Below are 15,878 nucleotides of genomic sequence, written 5' to 3'. Positions count from 1 at the left end.
GCAAGCCGCAGCAGAGGGTCAGCGGCCAGCTCCTCTCTGAGGACCCCCAGAGAGTACAGCCTGCCAGGAAGGGGCCCAGGCAAAGGGGCAGTCTCACTAGCAACTCAACAAATGCACACTGAAATACAGAGACTTCTTTTGCTCACCAAATTGACAGAGACTTTTTTAAAACAAAAGTGCTCTCCAGTACTTCTGGTGGATCCTTTCTGGATGGCCGTTCAGTATCACACATCTATGAATATTTGTTGAATCCCACTGATTTGTCCCCTGAGGTTCTCTGTGTCCCTCATAAAACACCTTGCCTGCTTCTCTGTGGAGGCCAAGGGGGCATGTGTCCAGGTTCTGTTGCAGGAAGGAGGACCCCCTTCCAGGGCCCGAAACTGGGCTCTTGTCTAACACTCAGAAATGAATTGTCTGAGGAGACACATGTGCTGACAAAGCAAGAGATTTTATTGGGAAAGGGCACCCGGGTGGAGAGCATAGGGTAAGGGAACCCAGGAGTACTGCTCTGCTGCGTGGCTCGCAGTCTCGGGTTTTATGGTGATGGGATTAGTTTCCGGGTGGTCTCTGGCCAATCATTGTAATTCAGAGTCTTTCCTGATGGTGCACACATCGCTCAGCCAAGATGGATGCTAGCAAGAGGGATTCTGGGAAGTAGACGGTCACGTGGTGTCTCCTTTAGACCTTTCCCGAACTCTTCCGGTTGGTGGTGGCTTATTAGTTCCGTATTCCTTATCAGGATCTCCTGTCATAAAACAACTCATGCAGATGGTTATTATGGTGCCTGGGCAGGGTGGGCGGTTTCAGTCAGTGTGCTTCCCCGAACAGTTCCATTCATTCATGCTACGCACATTCTTAGAGCACCTGGCACTGAGCTGGGGACATGGAGCTGAACTTCAGGGGCTCACAGGCTGGTGGGGAAGGCCAACCTTCCCCGGAATTATAGAGAATTACAGCATTCCAGGGCAGCAGGTGATACCGAAGAATGAGGTGTGCCATCCATTCCATGCTTGGGGTAGGGGGGTTCCCAAAAATCAGGAAAGGCTGAGCCAAGTCTCATAAATCAAGCGGCCATTAGCCTGGCCCAGAGAGGAAGGCACTCACTCAGGCTTTAATCCAGCACTTTCACTGAGCTCCTGCCATGTGACCAGGCCCCTACCCTCATGGACTTTACATTTTAGTGTGGAGAAACACACAATAAACCTGTGAACAAGTAAGCAATTGCTATCACTTCCATTAGTGACCAGCACTGCAAGGAAGTTTAAAACAAAGTGATGGGGGTGGGGTGGATAAAAGGTCTACTTAAGGTGGGAGCTGGGAGTCAAGGAAGGCTTCTTGGAGGAAGTGGCATGGAGCTGAGCTCTGAATGAGAAGGAGCTTGGGGAACAGCCCTTCTGGCAGCGTAACGGGCAGGGGGGAAAAGTCCTAAAGAGAGAGAGAAGGAAGTGAGTGGGTCAGCTTGAACACAGACAAGGAGGTGAGGTCAAGAACAACCAGAGGCTGGACCGTGGGCTTTTACAGGCTACAGTGAGTCCTTGGTGAACAGAGGAACTCCCTGAATTTGGTCAAACTGGTTTTGCAGGTGTCTGAGAGTAGAGAGAAAATAGAGGGCAATGAAGGGCTGGGAGGAGGCCAGAGGGGTCAGCAGGGTGGGGCCTGTGGGCCTGTGGCCAGGTGTTTCAGCCTTGTCCTCAGGCCATGGGGAACCAGGGGAGGGTTTATCCCAGTTTGCCTCACAAACACATATGTGTCACTACTGACCTTTCTTTTTTCCCTTTTTCTCCCTTTTTTTAATGGTGGTAAAAGTCGGATAATATAAAACATACTATTTTAACCACATTTAACTGTACAGTTCAGCAGCACCAAGTACATTCACACTGTTGTACAACGTCCACCACCGTCCGTCTCCTGAATGTTTCACATTCCTAAACTGCAGCTCTGTCCCCGTTAACCACTAATTCCCCATCTGCCCAACCCATACCCCTACCCCAGCCCCTGGCATCTACCAGTGTACTTTCTGACTCCATGAATTTGACTATTCTGGGTATCTCATGTAAGTGGCCTTTAAAACCCATAACAACCCAGGAGACTGGACAGTCTGCCTGCAGAACACAAGCTCTGTTGGGGTGGGCATCACTCCTGCACATGCCCACCTCTCCCTCACAATGGTGGGGGTGGGAAAGACAGGTTCTCGCATTTAGGGGAGCAGGAAGCAGAGTAGCCAGCTCAGTGGTACACCCCAGGATCTGTTCACAGTGACTTCTCTCCTCTAGGATCACATCGAGCTCCCTAGAAAGTCCTTCCACTTCTGAAGCCAATCCCAATGGCCGTTACCAGTCGACCAGCTCCGACCCAGACCCTGTGGCCGAGCAAGAAGGCAGCCCTGTCTGGGGCAGCTGCCCCTTTCAGCTCACTGCTTTCTCGGATGAAGACATTATTGATTTGAAGTAAACAGAGTCCCAATCAAGTTTGCCATGTTTAATTTTCTTACAGAGGTTTATACTCTTTAGCCAGTTCTGACATCATTTCTCAACAAAATGTGGCTTTTAGCCTGTGTGTGATCTATTGGACCAAACCTTCTGCACCCTCGGCCTGTTTGGGTCACTCTCCAATGTCCGGTGCCATCTTTCTTGACCTTTCTTTCTTTCTGTTCAGGAACCATCAGTCCCCTTGTAATAAAGGCGGTAGATTTCACTGAGGTTTTAGATTGAAACTTTGAATAAATCAAAAATATTCATTCTTATTTATTGCAACCTTCTCTTATATTTTATATACTTAGATGGAAAAGTTATTTTTTCATTACAGTTTTGTTTTGTCACATAAATGTGTTTCTTTTATTGAGATAAAGAAAAGCCATTGCTTTAAAAATTTATTATAAATAAGTTTTCTTTCTGCACCTCTAGCCCCTGTTGCTGTTTCAGTTCACTGTGACTGGAACCAGCTGCATTCCTGCTTATAGACTTTTGAGAAAAGCTAAATTTTTAGATCTTAGAAACTCCTGCTTCTTTCTCCTTGTGTCTCACAAAAAAAAAAATAATAAGGTATAGGAGCCTGTTAAGAGTCTCAAGATTTTCTTTTGTTTTATTGTTACTGTGAAATCATACAACCTAGAAACAGTTAAACTTCCTCCTCAAAATTATCATTCTCAAATTCCCTCCTCCTGTTCAGCTCTGCTTTGGTCTCTCACATGAATCAAATGAGTAGCCTTCCTCTTATCATGTATCCACCTTCTGTTGCTCCATCCTCAAAGTGAGAAGAAAATGTGAGTTTGGCCAAGTTCGAAGGAAATAGTGAGATATCTAGCCAGGGGAGATCAAAGGAGGAAAATTGAGTTTCACTGACATTGTAAACTTTTTAATCTGTGTAAAGAAGATAACTTACTTCTGGCTTTAGTCTAACATTCTGTTTTATTATATCTCGTCTTGCCAATATCACCCATCAAAAGAAACTTGAGACCGTTTCCCCTGTTGAAGTGGCTCTGAGTTCTTCTGCAGGTCTTCTCACTTACTGCGGAGGTCTGTGCGGGACATGACTCGATCTGATAGATCTCACGGAAGTTTGGACCCTACCTCCTTGTGGGCCTTGCACCCTGTGGGGAGAGCTCTCCTCTCCGCCTGTGGCTCAGAGAGTCCCACATGATACATCTGAGCTGAGGGCTGCCTGGTCCCCTTCAGCAGAAGGCAGGAGGTCAGAGTGCTAAAGACAGTGCTTCTTTAGTGTACCCGGGGGGTGGTCCATAACCAAAGGAGTCTCCTCACAGTCTTTGCAGCATTCAGCGCTCCTGTTCTTCTGTGTTTTGTTATGCTCTTTTCATATAAAAGGGGAAAACACAAGATCAACTACATGCTGTGTCTTGACCTCACCCAAAGCTTTGTGGATTGGGCTTTACTATTTTTATTTTTCAAATAAGGAAACTGAGGTTCAAAAGGAGGCAGTGATTTGAACCTGTGATTTCTCTGACCCCAGAACTGTGCCCTGTCCCCTGTCTACCCTATAGAGCCAGGCTGAATACCTTGTGTCAGCTGGATCTGGCTGGTGTTTTTCATGTTAAAATAATTTGTAAGCCTCATGAGCTTGTATGTGTGTTTTTCCTGTCATCTTTTTCTTTCCCCTGAAGTTTCTTGCTTCTCATCCTGGAATTGAAAAACCAAGGGCTATTTAGACCATTCTTCCAAAGAGACTGGCAGCATCAGAACCACCCCATGATTTGACAAGAGTCACAGATCTGAGGAGTGGATGTAGAATGGGCAAGGGGTGGGCACCACTAAACAGTTTGATGGACTTGGCTTATAAAAGGAAGGCGAGAGCCTGCTCTGGCAGCAGTGTCTGCTTACAAAGGCCAAGTGAATGCTGCACACTCATGGGGAGGGAGATGACCAGCCAGAGGGCAGGAGCAGGTTTGAGCGGTTCATGGCTTGGCGGCCACTCCAGTATTCTTGCCTGAAGAATCCCATGGACAGAGGAGCCTGGCGGGCTACAGTCCATGGGGTTGGAAAGAGTTGGACACAACTGAAGCGACTTAGTGCACACGCATAGCTTGGAGGGCTGGCTGGCCTTAGCTAGGCTCACTGGATCACCCTGTCTACAGAAGCCTCTCTGCATACCCCTCAGGCTGAACTGCAAAGTAAAATGTCTAGCAGCAGCAGTTTGCCCTTGGAATCTGAAGCATCCATCCCCTCTGCAAACATCCAGTACCCACTGTCTGGAGCAGAAGATCATGTCCATCGGGGAAGGGAGAGAAGTAGACAGGTGAATCACAAGCAATGATTAGCGCTGTAATAAGAATTTACGATTGGAGCACAAGACTCCGAGGAAGAACCGAGGGGTGATTGCCTATGTCTTGAAAGATAATACAATCTGGTGACTGCGCTAATTATACTGCCTAATATTTGAGTTATCTGGAATGTACTTGGTCTTTTCACCTTGCCCCTACAACTAACCCTCCTGCAAGACAGATACTATTATTTCCACTTGGAGATGAAGAGAAAGAGGCCCAGAGAGGGATTAGAAACTAAGCCTGTTACTCTCTTAGTCCTGGTTCTTGCCAGAATTACACAGCACTCCACCGCAGCTGCCTGCACCCAGGGAATGTGGCATACAAATCGCCACATTCTACAGCACCCTGACTTCTTCATACTCACCTCCACCAGTGACCAGGGTGCACACACGTAGAGAGACGCTATTAACATCCGCAGGGGACTCAAAATTGGGAGGTGAAGTATTAAGATGAAGATTCCAAAGTCAGGATTACCTGTGAAGTGAGGGGAATTTAGCAGAGACCATGGGGCTCACAGAGTCGGACACGACTGAAGCGACTTAGCAGACTTAGCAGCATGGGGCTCAACATTTAGGCCCAGATCAGTCACAGCTATGCGGCATGGGGGACCCCGCCTAAAACGGGTTCTCAGTACCCGAAGGTCGTGGTCATCATCAGTCTGCGACTCCGTAGCAGTCAGCAACCTGGGCTCTCCCGCCCTCACTCCAAGTCTTCACAAGCCCAAGAATTGGACTGCGGCGCTCAGGACCACGCCTCCAGCAACAGCTGATCCGAGAACAGACCAGCCCATAACCGGTGTTTAGAGACCTTCCGCCCGGCGGCTCTCGGTGGGCAGAGCTGCCCACGCCTCAGAGCAGAGGTTAACGCTGAGCAATTACTGCAGACCCTACCCAGGGAGGTCAGCGGCGCTTCACAAAGACAGGGAGGGCAGTCCCGGACGCGACCCACGTGCTCCGCCTTCATTCGGCTTCCTAGCCTCACTGGCGGAAGCTAGATTAAGAGGCGGTTCCCGGCGCAAATACAGTCCCCACCCTCCATTCTCACTGGTCGGTTTCAGTTCGGTTCAGTCGCTCAGTCGTGTCCAACTCTTTGCGACCCCATGAATTGCAGTACGCCAGGCCTCCCTGTCCATCACCATCTCCCGGAGTTCATTCAGACCCACGTCCATCGAGTCCGTGATGCCATCCAGCCATTTCATCCTGGGTCGTCCCCTTCTCCTCCTGCCCCCAATCCCTCCCAGCATCAGAGTCTTTTCCAATGAGTCAACTCTTCGCATGAGGTGGCCAAAGTACTGGAGCTTCAGCTTTAGCATCATTCCTTCCAAAGAAATCCCAGGGTTGATCTCCTTCAGAATGGACTGGTTGGATCTCCTTGCAGTCCAAGGGACTCTCAAGAGTCTTCTCCAACACCACAGTTCAAAAGCATCAATTCTTTGGCGCTCAGCCTTCTTCACAGTCCAACTCTCACATCCATACATGACCACAGGAAAAACCATAGCCTTGACTAGACGGACCTTAGTCGGCAAAGTAATGTCTGCTTTTGAATATACTATCTAGGTTGGTCACAACTTTTCTTCCAAGGAGTAAGCGTCTTTTAATTTCATGGCTTGCAGTCACCATCTTCAGTGATTTTGGAGCCCAAAAAAATAAAGTCTGACACTGTTTCTAAGTGATGGGACCAGATGCCATGATCTTCGTTTTCTGAATCGTTTTCTGGTCGGTTTGGGTCGCGGTTTCTTAGATGACCCCGCCTTCGAGCTCGCATCACCCTCCTATTGGGTGGCTGTGTGAGCCCCCGCCACATACAAGCTCCTCCCCTGCCTATACATTGGATGGCCGTCCTGGAGGCGGTGCCAGTGAGAGACGCCCTCCGGCTCTTTACTTCCATTGGTCCGCTTTCACTTGAAGGGCGGCTCCTAGAGCAGCCGCTAACCCCGCCTTGCGTTCCCATTGGCTGCTCCCTTACCCCGCCTAGAGCCGTTCCTCACTGTCTGTTGGTTGCCCTGGCCTGAGAGGCCGGTGCTGGCAGCACTCGCGGGACGCGTCGCGGAAACCCGCAAAGCAAGCGTTGATCGCGGACATGACGCCTGAGGACCAAGAGGAGACCCAGCCGCTCCTGCGGCCGCCCGGCGGCAGGTGAGCAGTAGGGGGAACCCAGGTCCGCTGGCGCGGCCTCATTCCATCCTCTGCGCCCAGGCCTTGCCCCTCACCTACAGCCCCTGTCTCCGCAGCGCTCCCCGCGGCCGCCTCGTCTTCCTCGCTGCCTTCGCCGCTGCCCTGGGACCGCTCAGCTTCGGCTTCGCTCTCGGCTACAGCTCCCCCGCCATCCCGAGCCTGAGGCGCTCCGCGCCCCCGGCCCCGCACCTCGACGAAGATGCAGCCTCCTGGTTTGGGGTGAGGCCTTGGGCTCACCCTCCTGCCCTCAGGGGCCTTCCACCGCCCACCCCTAAGACGGGTGCCGGGACCCTCCCCGCGCTGCCTGGCTTTGGGCGGGCATGGAGACCCTCCGCCGAGTATGTCCTGGCTCCCCTGAGAGGGGTCGCCCATCTCCCCTGCCCCCTCAGCGGCTGAGAGTGGGGTGGAGGGCGAGGTTGGGCCGCGGGCCCCCGGTGCCCCCTCCCTCAGCCGGCGGTCGCCCCGCCCCCAGGCCATCGTGACCCTGGGCGCCGCGGCCGGGGGCGTGCTGGGCGGCTGGCTCCTGGACCGCGCGGGGCGCAAGCTGAGCCTCCTCCTCTGCGCCTTGCCCTTCGTGACCGGCTTCGCCGTCATCACCGCGGCTCAGAACCTGTGGATGCTGCTTGGAGGCCGCCTACTTACTGGTCTGGCCTGCGGCATTGCCTCGCTCGTGGCCCCGGTGAGTGTGTTTCCTCCCAGTCAGGCGCCCTGGGACCCGGGAAAAGGGGCAGAACTCTGGGCCTGATTCTCTCCTTGGCTGCGGCCTCTTGAGTGCCTGACACCATGCCCCTCCCCTGCTCCATGTTCCTTACACTCCCATGGGGCCTTGGAAAGAGCTGTTGTTATCCGTCCCTGGTTACAGATGAAGCTTAAAGGAACGTGAAGTGGAAGTCGCTCAGTCGTGTCGAACTCTTTGCGACCCCATGGACTGTAGTCCATGGAATTCTTCAGGCCAGAATGCTGGAGTGGATAGCCTTTCCCCTCTCCAAGGGAATCTTCCCAACCCAGGGATGGAACCCAAATCTCCCGCATTGTGGGCAGATTCTTTACCGCCTGAGCCACAAGTCCTTGGTTTAAGTACAAAGTCAGTGGTGATTGCTATTTCTTGAACCCTGAGTGATGGCACTTAACAGGGCCTCTCTTTGGCTCTACAAATGAGGTGCCCTCTGTGGATGGTCAACAGAAGCCTCACACGATGGCTTAGGTCCCCCTTGGCCTTCAGACCACTGGCTACAGTTCAGCAGGAAAATCCCACTGTGGTTTGTCCCCAGGGGCAGAGGCTGTTGGGACCTGGCACGCCCCTTCACTGCTCAGGAAGCTGCCCTCCAGGCGTTCCCCCTGCTCCTCTCTCACCACCTCCTGACCCAGCACTGCCCAGGCTACCTTTGGAGGTGGACACGTCTGGGTGAAACCACAGCCCTGGGCAGAGCACCTCTGTGAGCCCATAAGGTGGGAATGATGGTGTTAGCTCGGGCTGTGGCTGTGCAGCTTCACGAGAGCCTATATACACGGCCCTGGCCCTGGCATGGCCGGTGGAAGGACTTGGACCCTGGCAGCTGGGATTGCTGGGTGTCCTGTGACCTGCTGCTCGTCGTGGGCTTGAGTGATCCACCACCACCCACACCCTAAGCAATCAAGACTAAAAGCAGTAGCTCAGAATCCCTCCCTTTGCACCTACCACTCATTTCAACTGCATCTGCTGGGTAATACACAGCAGCTAGATTGGATTTTATATCTGGATTTTTTTGGTGTTTTTTTTTACTGGGCAAAAACACACCTGCCTTAGTCATGGACATAAGACATGGAATAACACAGAAGCATGGGCAAGCGCTTTCTGGCTCCTGAGCCCAGAGGAAGCTGCGGCAGTCACTGGTAGCAAGTGAGGTGGAGAGTTCCTGCTTTCACTCCAAGGGCACTACTCAAAGTGTGGTCCTTGGGTCAGCAGCTGTGTGTCTCCTGGAGGTGGTTAGAAAGGCGGAATTGTGGGCCCACCACACATCTGTTGTTGTTGTTTAGTTGCCAAGTCTCATATCTGACCCTCTGTGACCCCACAGACTATACTCCGCCAGGCTCCTCTGTCCATGGTATTTCTCAGGCGGGAATACTGGAGTGGGTTGCCATTTTCTTCTCCAGGGGTGCTTCCCCACCCAGGGATGGAGCCTGTATCTCCTGCTTGGCAGGTAGATTCTCTACCACTGGGCCACCAGGGAAGTTCTACACACCTACTATGTTAGAATTTGCTTTTTGTCAAGGGTATACAATTACATGAAAGTTTAAAAAGCTCTGCACCCCCCCCACCCCCCGCACACACACACACACACACACAGTGTCCACATATATACCCTTTAAACATGTGCTGTGGATTACATGGTGGGGATCTCTGATGGCCAGGGACCTGCAGTTAGGGGTCCCCTGGGCCTGCAAGTACCCCAGTCGAGGCTCTCCTCAGCTCTGAATGGCTGAGAGTTTTCAGTTTTAAGAACCCCTGGACCCCAAGTACACTCTCGTCTTAATTACCAACAGGTCTATATCTCTGAAATTGCCTACCCTGAAGTGCGAGGGCTGCTTGGCTCCTGTGTGCAGCTGATGGTGGTCACAGGCATCCTCCTAGCCTACCTGGCAGGTATGGTTTTCTTATTACCTCTTGTGGTGACTGTTCATGGATGTCTGATTATCTTACAGATGTAGAAACTGAAGTTCAGAGAGGTCAGGAGACTTGCCCAAGGTCACACAGCCACTGCCCAGGATGCCACGTTCCCATACCACTTCCCTGAGAACCCTGGGTCATGTGGGTCTCGTGACAGTATTCTGAGGAGAGCTGGAGAAGGTGATGTCCTCATCTCCCCAGAGCAGAAGCCCATTCCAGGAGTGTAGGGAAGGCTGACGAGTTAGAGCAGTACCTCCCTGTATGGTGACCAACGAGGATTCTGGGGCTGCAGGGAAAGTCTTTAGCCTAAGAGCTTGGAGGGCGCAAATGTGTCTCCCTGAGAATCAGTACTGGGTTTGCAGCCTGAAGGAGGCAGGTTCCAGAGAACCCAAGGGTCAGAGCTGGAGCCAGCATGAGGAAGCTTCCAGAAGCAAGAGGAAGCTTCCAGAGGCACCCTGGAATGAACTGGGGTAGAGGAAAGGCAGGCTTCATATCTGACAGCCCCGGATTAGGGGAATATGCCCCTTACTAGCTGTGTGTCCTTGGCCTAGTCAACTGCCCCTGGGAGCCTCAAGTTCCCTGTCTTCACGTGGAGATTAACCTTACCTAGTCCAAGGCTGCTGAGGGATTAAATTAACTGACGCTGTAAAAAGTGCCTGGCAGCAGGCCCCAGTAAGAATTGTCAAGGGATGGCCTGAGAACCATGAGGGAATGGGGGTTTGGGGCCAGATGGGCAGTGGCAGGGTCCAGGGCACGTGCCCTCTGGTTCCTCAGAGTGGACAACATGCAGGTCTGTGGTCTTTCCTTTCTACCCACTTAGCATCCTGACTCTCATTCAGAGTCCTGGCCGCAGTCTAGCTGCCTTGTGGGGCCAGCAGTGTCCCAAAGCCACTGTGTAGACACTGATACTCAGGGTCACTTGGGTGTAGTCACACCTATAGGATTTATTCCAGGTCATCATAAGCCACACTTTCACTGATCAGCTTCTGTGAGTTCTGACTGACGTTTTTCAGCGAAAAGCCCCCGCTTCCTCTCTGTCCCCCTTCCTCCCGGAGGAGCCAGCCTTGCCTGCTTCTCAGTCAGTCTACCGGCTGAGGCCTGTGCACACTCTTGCCCCCACTCCCTTTCAGACCGATGGTGCTGTATATCACGTATATCACAGCAATACAGAGTGAGCACCTTTGTTTAGTGGCTGCATAAACCTTCACTGATACACCCCCCTGCCTTGTTTCCACACTTAACAATAAAAATGACAACATCAATGACAAACCCTGGGGGGTCCTGCAAAGACACTGGGGTCCCCACCCTTTAAGCAGAGTCCCTGGGTTGGCAAGGGCCAGGTGCTCCCCGAGAAGATCCGGGCTGGCTCACGCCGCTCTAACGTCTCTCCCCCCAACCCCCAGGCTGGGTATTCGAGTGGCGCTGGCTGGCCGTGCTGGGCTGCGTGCCCCCCTCCTTCATGCTGCTGCTCATGTGTTTCATGCCCGAGACCCCTCGCTTCCTGCTGTCTCAGCACAAGCGCCAGGAGGCCATGGCTGCCATGCAGTTCCTGTGGGGCTCTGCCCCGGGCTGGGAGGAGCCTCCCACTGGGGCTGAGCACCAGGTGAGGGGCTGGGAGCCAGCACCAGGGAGGGGGACCTGGAAGTATCACCCCAGAGGTCAACACAGCACAGCACCACAGCTACACACGTGTGTGCTCACACACACACAAGGGCCCGTGAGCTTGGGACTGATGTCCTGTGGGCCACTACTTGGCTGGATCCAAGTCTTAGCCATCCCTGGGGAAGCCTGAGCCCTGATCTCCCTGTCCCTGCAAGAGAAGGGCCAGGCCATATCAAAGGAGAATGCAGGTGGGGACTTGAGGACTCGGAATTTTGAAACAGGAAGCTGTAGGACCAGGGAGAATGTTGAGTCTCTGCCCCTTACCTGCTGTATGACCATCCCATCTTTAACCTGAGTTTCTTCCCCTGTAAAGTGGGGTCATAGCACATGCCTGGCGGTGGTGGTAAGGATCAGTGGGGCTGGTGAAGGTGCTCGGCCCAGACCCAGACCCAAGGCTGGTGGGACTCGGGAACCCTGGGTTCTCTGCTCATAGAGCATCTCCGTGGATCCCCCAGAAAATCAGGAAGGGCCATGAGGAAGGGAGGCTAAAGTGATGTGGGGACCTGAAGCAGAGGCTACAGGTGGGGCTGGGACAAAACACAGAGGCTCCCTCACTCCACCAGGCCCCAGAATGGTGGGGAGCTCAGAGCCGAGGTGCCCTCAGGAGAGGTAGAGAGAAGCCCTGATGCCCGGTGTCCGTCTGAGCAGGGCTTCCACGTGGCCCAGCTGCGGTGTCCTGGCATCTACAAGCCCTTCATCATCGGCATTTCCCTGATGGCCTTCCAGCAGCTGTCGGGCGTCAATGCCGTCATGTTCTATGCGGAGACCATCTTTGAGGAGGCCAAGTTCAAGGTAAAGAGGCCTCTGGCCTCTGCCCCGGCCTGCCTCACCCGTGTGGGAGGCCGTGTGGGTGGGGCCCGGTCCCGGGGTGTCCGCCTGACCCTCCTGGCCCGTCTCCCCAGGACAGCAGCCTGGCCTCAGTCGTCGTGGGTGTCATCCAGGTGCTGTTCACCGCCACAGCGGCCCTGATCATGGACAGAGCCGGGCGGAGGCTGCTCTTGACCTTGTCAGGTGAGGCCCCAGGGGGATGGCTCTGCCCTCTGCACGACGGGGGGCCTCCCACTGCAGCCTGGAGGGCCTTTGCTGAGGTTAGCACGTTGTGGGAGGAGAACAAGGGCTGAGTGTCCCCAAGAGCACGGGCAGGACTTCAGGGGAGCATTGGCTCCAGGCCAGGCCTGCGCTCACTGCTCTGCTGAGGCATGCCTTAACCAGGGCAGAGAACCTTGGAGAAGGCCCCTCCAGAGCCCGGTTTACAGTGAGGAAACCGACGGCCTGAGGGTGAAGAGGCCTTGAAGCCTGGGTCCTCTCTGGGCAAGTGACTACCTGAGCCAACTTCCCCTCTGAAACAGAGATGGAGGTGGTGGCAGGCCAAGGCAAGGATCAGCACGCAATGCAAGGGAAGCTCCTCGCGGGCAGCCGGGCCCTCGGTGCTGCTGGGGAAGTGGGCCTGGCTGCTGGTGGTTGCTCCTGCTTCCTCAAAGCCAGGGAGGGTCTGCTTCCAGAAGCTTCTAGGGGTCGGCTGAGGTGTGAGGGCCAAGCCGGGGCTGGGAGGGCCAGGCTGGAGCGAGGGTACGCCGGCAGGTCTCCACTCACTGCCCCTCGCGGAGGAGCCCAGGCCGCCTGCCGGGGACACCATGCACTGACCGCCAGCCCCCCAACTGCCCCGTGCCCGGGCTGCAGGCCGCCGCCTCATGCCCTCCCACGGCCCTGCCCACCGCCGCCCTCCACCCACAGGTGTGGTCATGGTGTTCAGCACCAGCGCCTTTGGTGCCTACTTCAAGCTGACTGAGGGCGGCCCCAGCAACTCCTCGCACGTGGACCTCCCAGCGCCTGTCTCCATGGAGCCTGCCGATACCAACGTGGGGCTGGCCTGGCTGGCGGTGGGAAGCATGTGCCTCTTCATCGCCGGTGAGTGGGGGGCTGAGGGGAGGTTGAGGGGGCCGCCCTGTCGCTGCCAGATTCCCGTGGCTCCCTGGAGTCCCGGCCTGCTCTGCCTCACCCCTGGGTTTACAGCTCTGACCATGTGCCAGGCACCGGCTCAGCCCCGCTCTGCTCCTTTGACGTCACCCCACAAGCACCCTCCGAGCCGCCCCGTCCCCGTGCTGTTCTGTAGAGCAAGTCCTGACGCTTCCGAAGTGAGGGGAGTGACCTGAGCCCCCAGGCTGAATCCGGGCCCCACTTCAGCCCAGGGGCGGTCTTCGGCGAGCCGAGGGCCGCCCAGCCCTGCGGACCTGAGGCCTTTCTTGCCCTTGCAGGCTTCGCTGTGGGCTGGGGGCCCATCCCGTGGCTCCTCATGTCTGAGATCTTCCCTCTGCATGTCAAGGGCGTGGCCACCGGCGTCTGCGTCCTCACCAACTGGTTCATGGCCTTTCTGGTGACCAAAGAGTTCAGCAGCCTCATGGTGAGTGCAGGCCCTGACAGGCTTCCCCCGCCACAGCTGGCAGAAAAGTACTTTTCAGAATTACTCTTGTGACAGACTCGGGGTTGGCAGCCTTGCCTACAGGCTGAAGCCCCACCAGCCTGCGAGCCCATCCTAGTCGGGGGTGTGGGGAAGCAGACGGGCTGGAGCAGGCACAGAACCCAGGCTGTGGCCACTGGGGACCCTCCAGGCTGTTGAGCTGGAAGGACAGCAGGACTGACCTCCTCCCCCACTGGACTTTGGGGACTTCGGGAAGCAAGGCTGCGTGAGAAGCTCCAGCTCTGGAGTGCAGGCTGGGCCCCGCCCCCACCTTGGCCGCTTCCCACTGTGCGACTTGGGTACGCTGCTTCCCTTGCTCTGAACCAGCTTCTTTGCCTCAGAGCGGAGAAGGGGGACAGTGCCTCCCTCTTAGAGCTGATGGGAGCATCAGTTCGGTTCCACATTTTGCCGCTAGCTGGCGGATGGGCTGATGCAGACGTGGTCCCAGCCTCAAGGCCTCCGGTCCAGTGCGGGCACCGCTCTGGTGCAGACAGTCAAGCCATCTGTTCAGTCGTTCTCCCCCCGCTCCCCCCAGGGCTCCTGGTACCTGCCACATCCAGGCCTGTTTAGGGTGCCAGAGCAGCAGTGAATGAGATGGACAGGGTCCCCTTTATGACAAGGGCTGGTACTACAGTGGCCAGTGGTGGGAGGATGAACCACCAGGAGGCTGGGCTGGGGCAAGGGGAGGCCGGTCATGATTGGCGTGAATGCTTGGGGCTGGCCTGGACCCCGCAGGGCCTGCGCTGCTCCAGGGAGCTCATCACAAAGACCAGAGCAAAGCCCTGGAGGGGACGGGAATTCCAGGAGCTTGGAGGGGGCAGGGGAGGAGGGGATGGTGGCAAGGGACCTAAGAGTGGTCTGGCTGTCACTGAGAGGCCAGGAGAAAGGCTTCAAGGAGGGCGGGGTGGGGTGGCCAGGTGCCCGAGGCAGAGGGGCTGGAAGTGGGTAGCCTTTGCTTCTGGCAGCTGGGATGACACGGGCTGGGCGGGGAGGGTGCACCGCCTGTGCCCAGGGCCGCTGCTCCCTCTCCCCTCCGCTCATGGGCCCTGAGTGTTCCCATGTGCGCACACGACCCCATCACCACCCACTGAGAGCTCACCCATTTCCTCTGGCACCAAGGAGAGAGACTCCTAAGGCGTCAGGAACCACAGAGGGCAGGGCCAGATCGAGCAGAGAGGAGAGTCTCTGGGCCCTGGAGTCGGATCCTGGGGACTGGAGGCCAGCTGTCACTTGATGGTGGGCCTCTGACCTGGGGGCAGTCACTTCGTCACAGTGAGCTCAGTGTCCCCACCGCACACCATCCACAGCTTGCACAGTGCTCAGCTCGGGCTTCTGGACGGCCCACCAGGCCCTCCTGCACATCCCTGAGCCTGGGCACGGCAGGGCGGGACCTCGGCTTCTGGGCCCAGGAGGGTTCCTGGCCCAAGTGGGCTCCCACATCATATCACAGCCTTGCCTCTATCTTCGCAGGAGGTGCTCAGGCCCTATGGTGCCTTCTGGCTGGCCTCTGCCTTCTGCATCTTCGGTGTCCTTTTCACTCTGGCCTGTGTCCCTGAGACCAAAGGGAAGACTTTGGAGCAAATCACAGCCCACTTTGAGGGGCGATGACAGCTTCTTCTTGTGAGCGGCTGCCCAACTTGCTGCACCTGCTTTGAGCCTCAGAGGGGATGGGGCCTACCTGTGACTCCAAACTGAGCCTCTGCTGGGAGCCCGGATCCCTGGCTGTCCCCAGGGAGTCAGAAGCCAGGACGGCAGCCCCTCGGAGCCTTGTCCTCTGGGGTCCCTCCTTCCTGCCCAGTGAAGCACGGGAACAAGGTTCCCAGCTGCTGGGTCCAGTTTCTACTGCTGCCCTGTGATCCGGGAGAAGGAACATCTCGGAGACGCTTCACTGTCCCGTGGGCAGTCCTCCACACGCCGACTCCATCATGACACAAAAGTGACAGCGGAGGAGGGGGGCTCTTGGTTCCTGGTTTTCTGGAGATGCTTTGGAGGCTGGGTGATGGCCTGTGGTATCTCCTCTCACGTGGCTGCATTATCAGGGAGGAACTTTGCCAAATAAATATTTGACTCAGAAAATCAGGTCATGAGCTCTTTGTGTGGGCTGCAGTCAAGAAGAGCATTTTCTTGTCCCTCCCATAAAAGCAGGCCTCCCATGAACTG

General features: G+C 55.5%; 2 protein-coding genes and 1 long non-coding RNA gene across 10 annotated transcripts in view; 2 read left to right on the top strand and 1 right to left on the bottom strand.

The window, feature by feature from the left end:
- Positions 1–2,743, top strand: part of GARNL3 (GTPase activating Rap/RanGAP domain like 3) — a 166,437-nt gene extending 163,694 nt beyond the window's left edge. For all 7 annotated transcript variants that reach the window (XM_060411779.1, XM_027966433.2, XM_060411782.1 and 4 more), the window contains one exon: positions 2,274–2,743. In XM_060411779.1, coding sequence (XP_060267762.1) covers positions 2,274–2,451 — 178 coding nt within the window. In that variant the 3' untranslated portion in view covers positions 2,452–2,743. The remainder of the gene's footprint in view (positions 1–2,273) is intronic.
- On the bottom strand, positions 430–5,759 carry LOC121818997 (uncharacterized). The gene is made up of 2 exons (XR_006059080.2): positions 5,412–5,759; positions 430–5,251 (listed from the first exon to the last, which is right to left on the bottom strand). It is a non-coding gene; the product is annotated as an uncharacterized LOC121818997 (long non-coding RNA).
- Positions 5,760–6,762: 1,003 nt separating this feature from the next.
- SLC2A8 (solute carrier family 2 member 8) lies at positions 6,763–15,794 on the top strand. 2 transcript variants are annotated; one of them, XM_027966430.2, is made up of 10 exons: positions 6,763–6,912; positions 7,008–7,170; positions 7,424–7,630; positions 9,475–9,574; positions 11,002–11,201; positions 11,909–12,052; positions 12,163–12,271; positions 12,995–13,168; positions 13,516–13,661; positions 15,189–15,794. In XM_027966430.2, the coding sequence occupies exons 1-10, from the start codon at positions 6,857–6,859 to the stop codon at positions 15,324–15,326; spliced, it is 1,437 nt and encodes a 478-aa protein (XP_027822231.2). In that variant the 5' UTR covers positions 6,763–6,856; the 3' UTR covers positions 15,327–15,794. The 2 variants fall into 2 exon arrangements, with proteins under 2 accessions (XP_027822231.2, XP_027822232.2); XM_027966431.3 differs by lacking the exon at positions 13,516–13,661 and having other exon boundaries at positions 15,189–15,274.
- Positions 15,795–15,878: the final 84 nt, after the last annotated feature.

The sequence above is a fragment of the Ovis aries genome, chromosome 3 (assembly GCF_016772045.2).
Source record: "Ovis aries strain OAR_USU_Benz2616 breed Rambouillet chromosome 3, ARS-UI_Ramb_v3.0, whole genome shotgun sequence".
Classification (NCBI taxonomy): domain Eukaryota; kingdom Metazoa; phylum Chordata; class Mammalia; order Artiodactyla; family Bovidae; genus Ovis; species Ovis aries.
This window is presented reverse-complemented; position numbering and strand designations above follow the sequence as displayed.

Excerpts from the sequence above, each read along its gene's own strand:
- SLC2A8 (XM_027966430.2), top strand. The coding sequence starts at position 6,857 with ATGACGCCTGAGGACCAAGAGGAGACCCAGCCGCTCCTGCGGCCGCCC. Across the intron at positions 6,913-7,007 it reads CTGCGGCCGCCCGGCGGCAG|CGCTCCCCGCGGCCGCCTCG; the intron begins GTGAGCAGTAGG and ends CTGTCTCCGCAG. Across the intron at positions 7,631-9,474 it reads TTGCCTCGCTCGTGGCCCCG|GTCTATATCTCTGAAATTGC; the intron begins GTGAGTGTGTTT and ends AATTACCAACAG.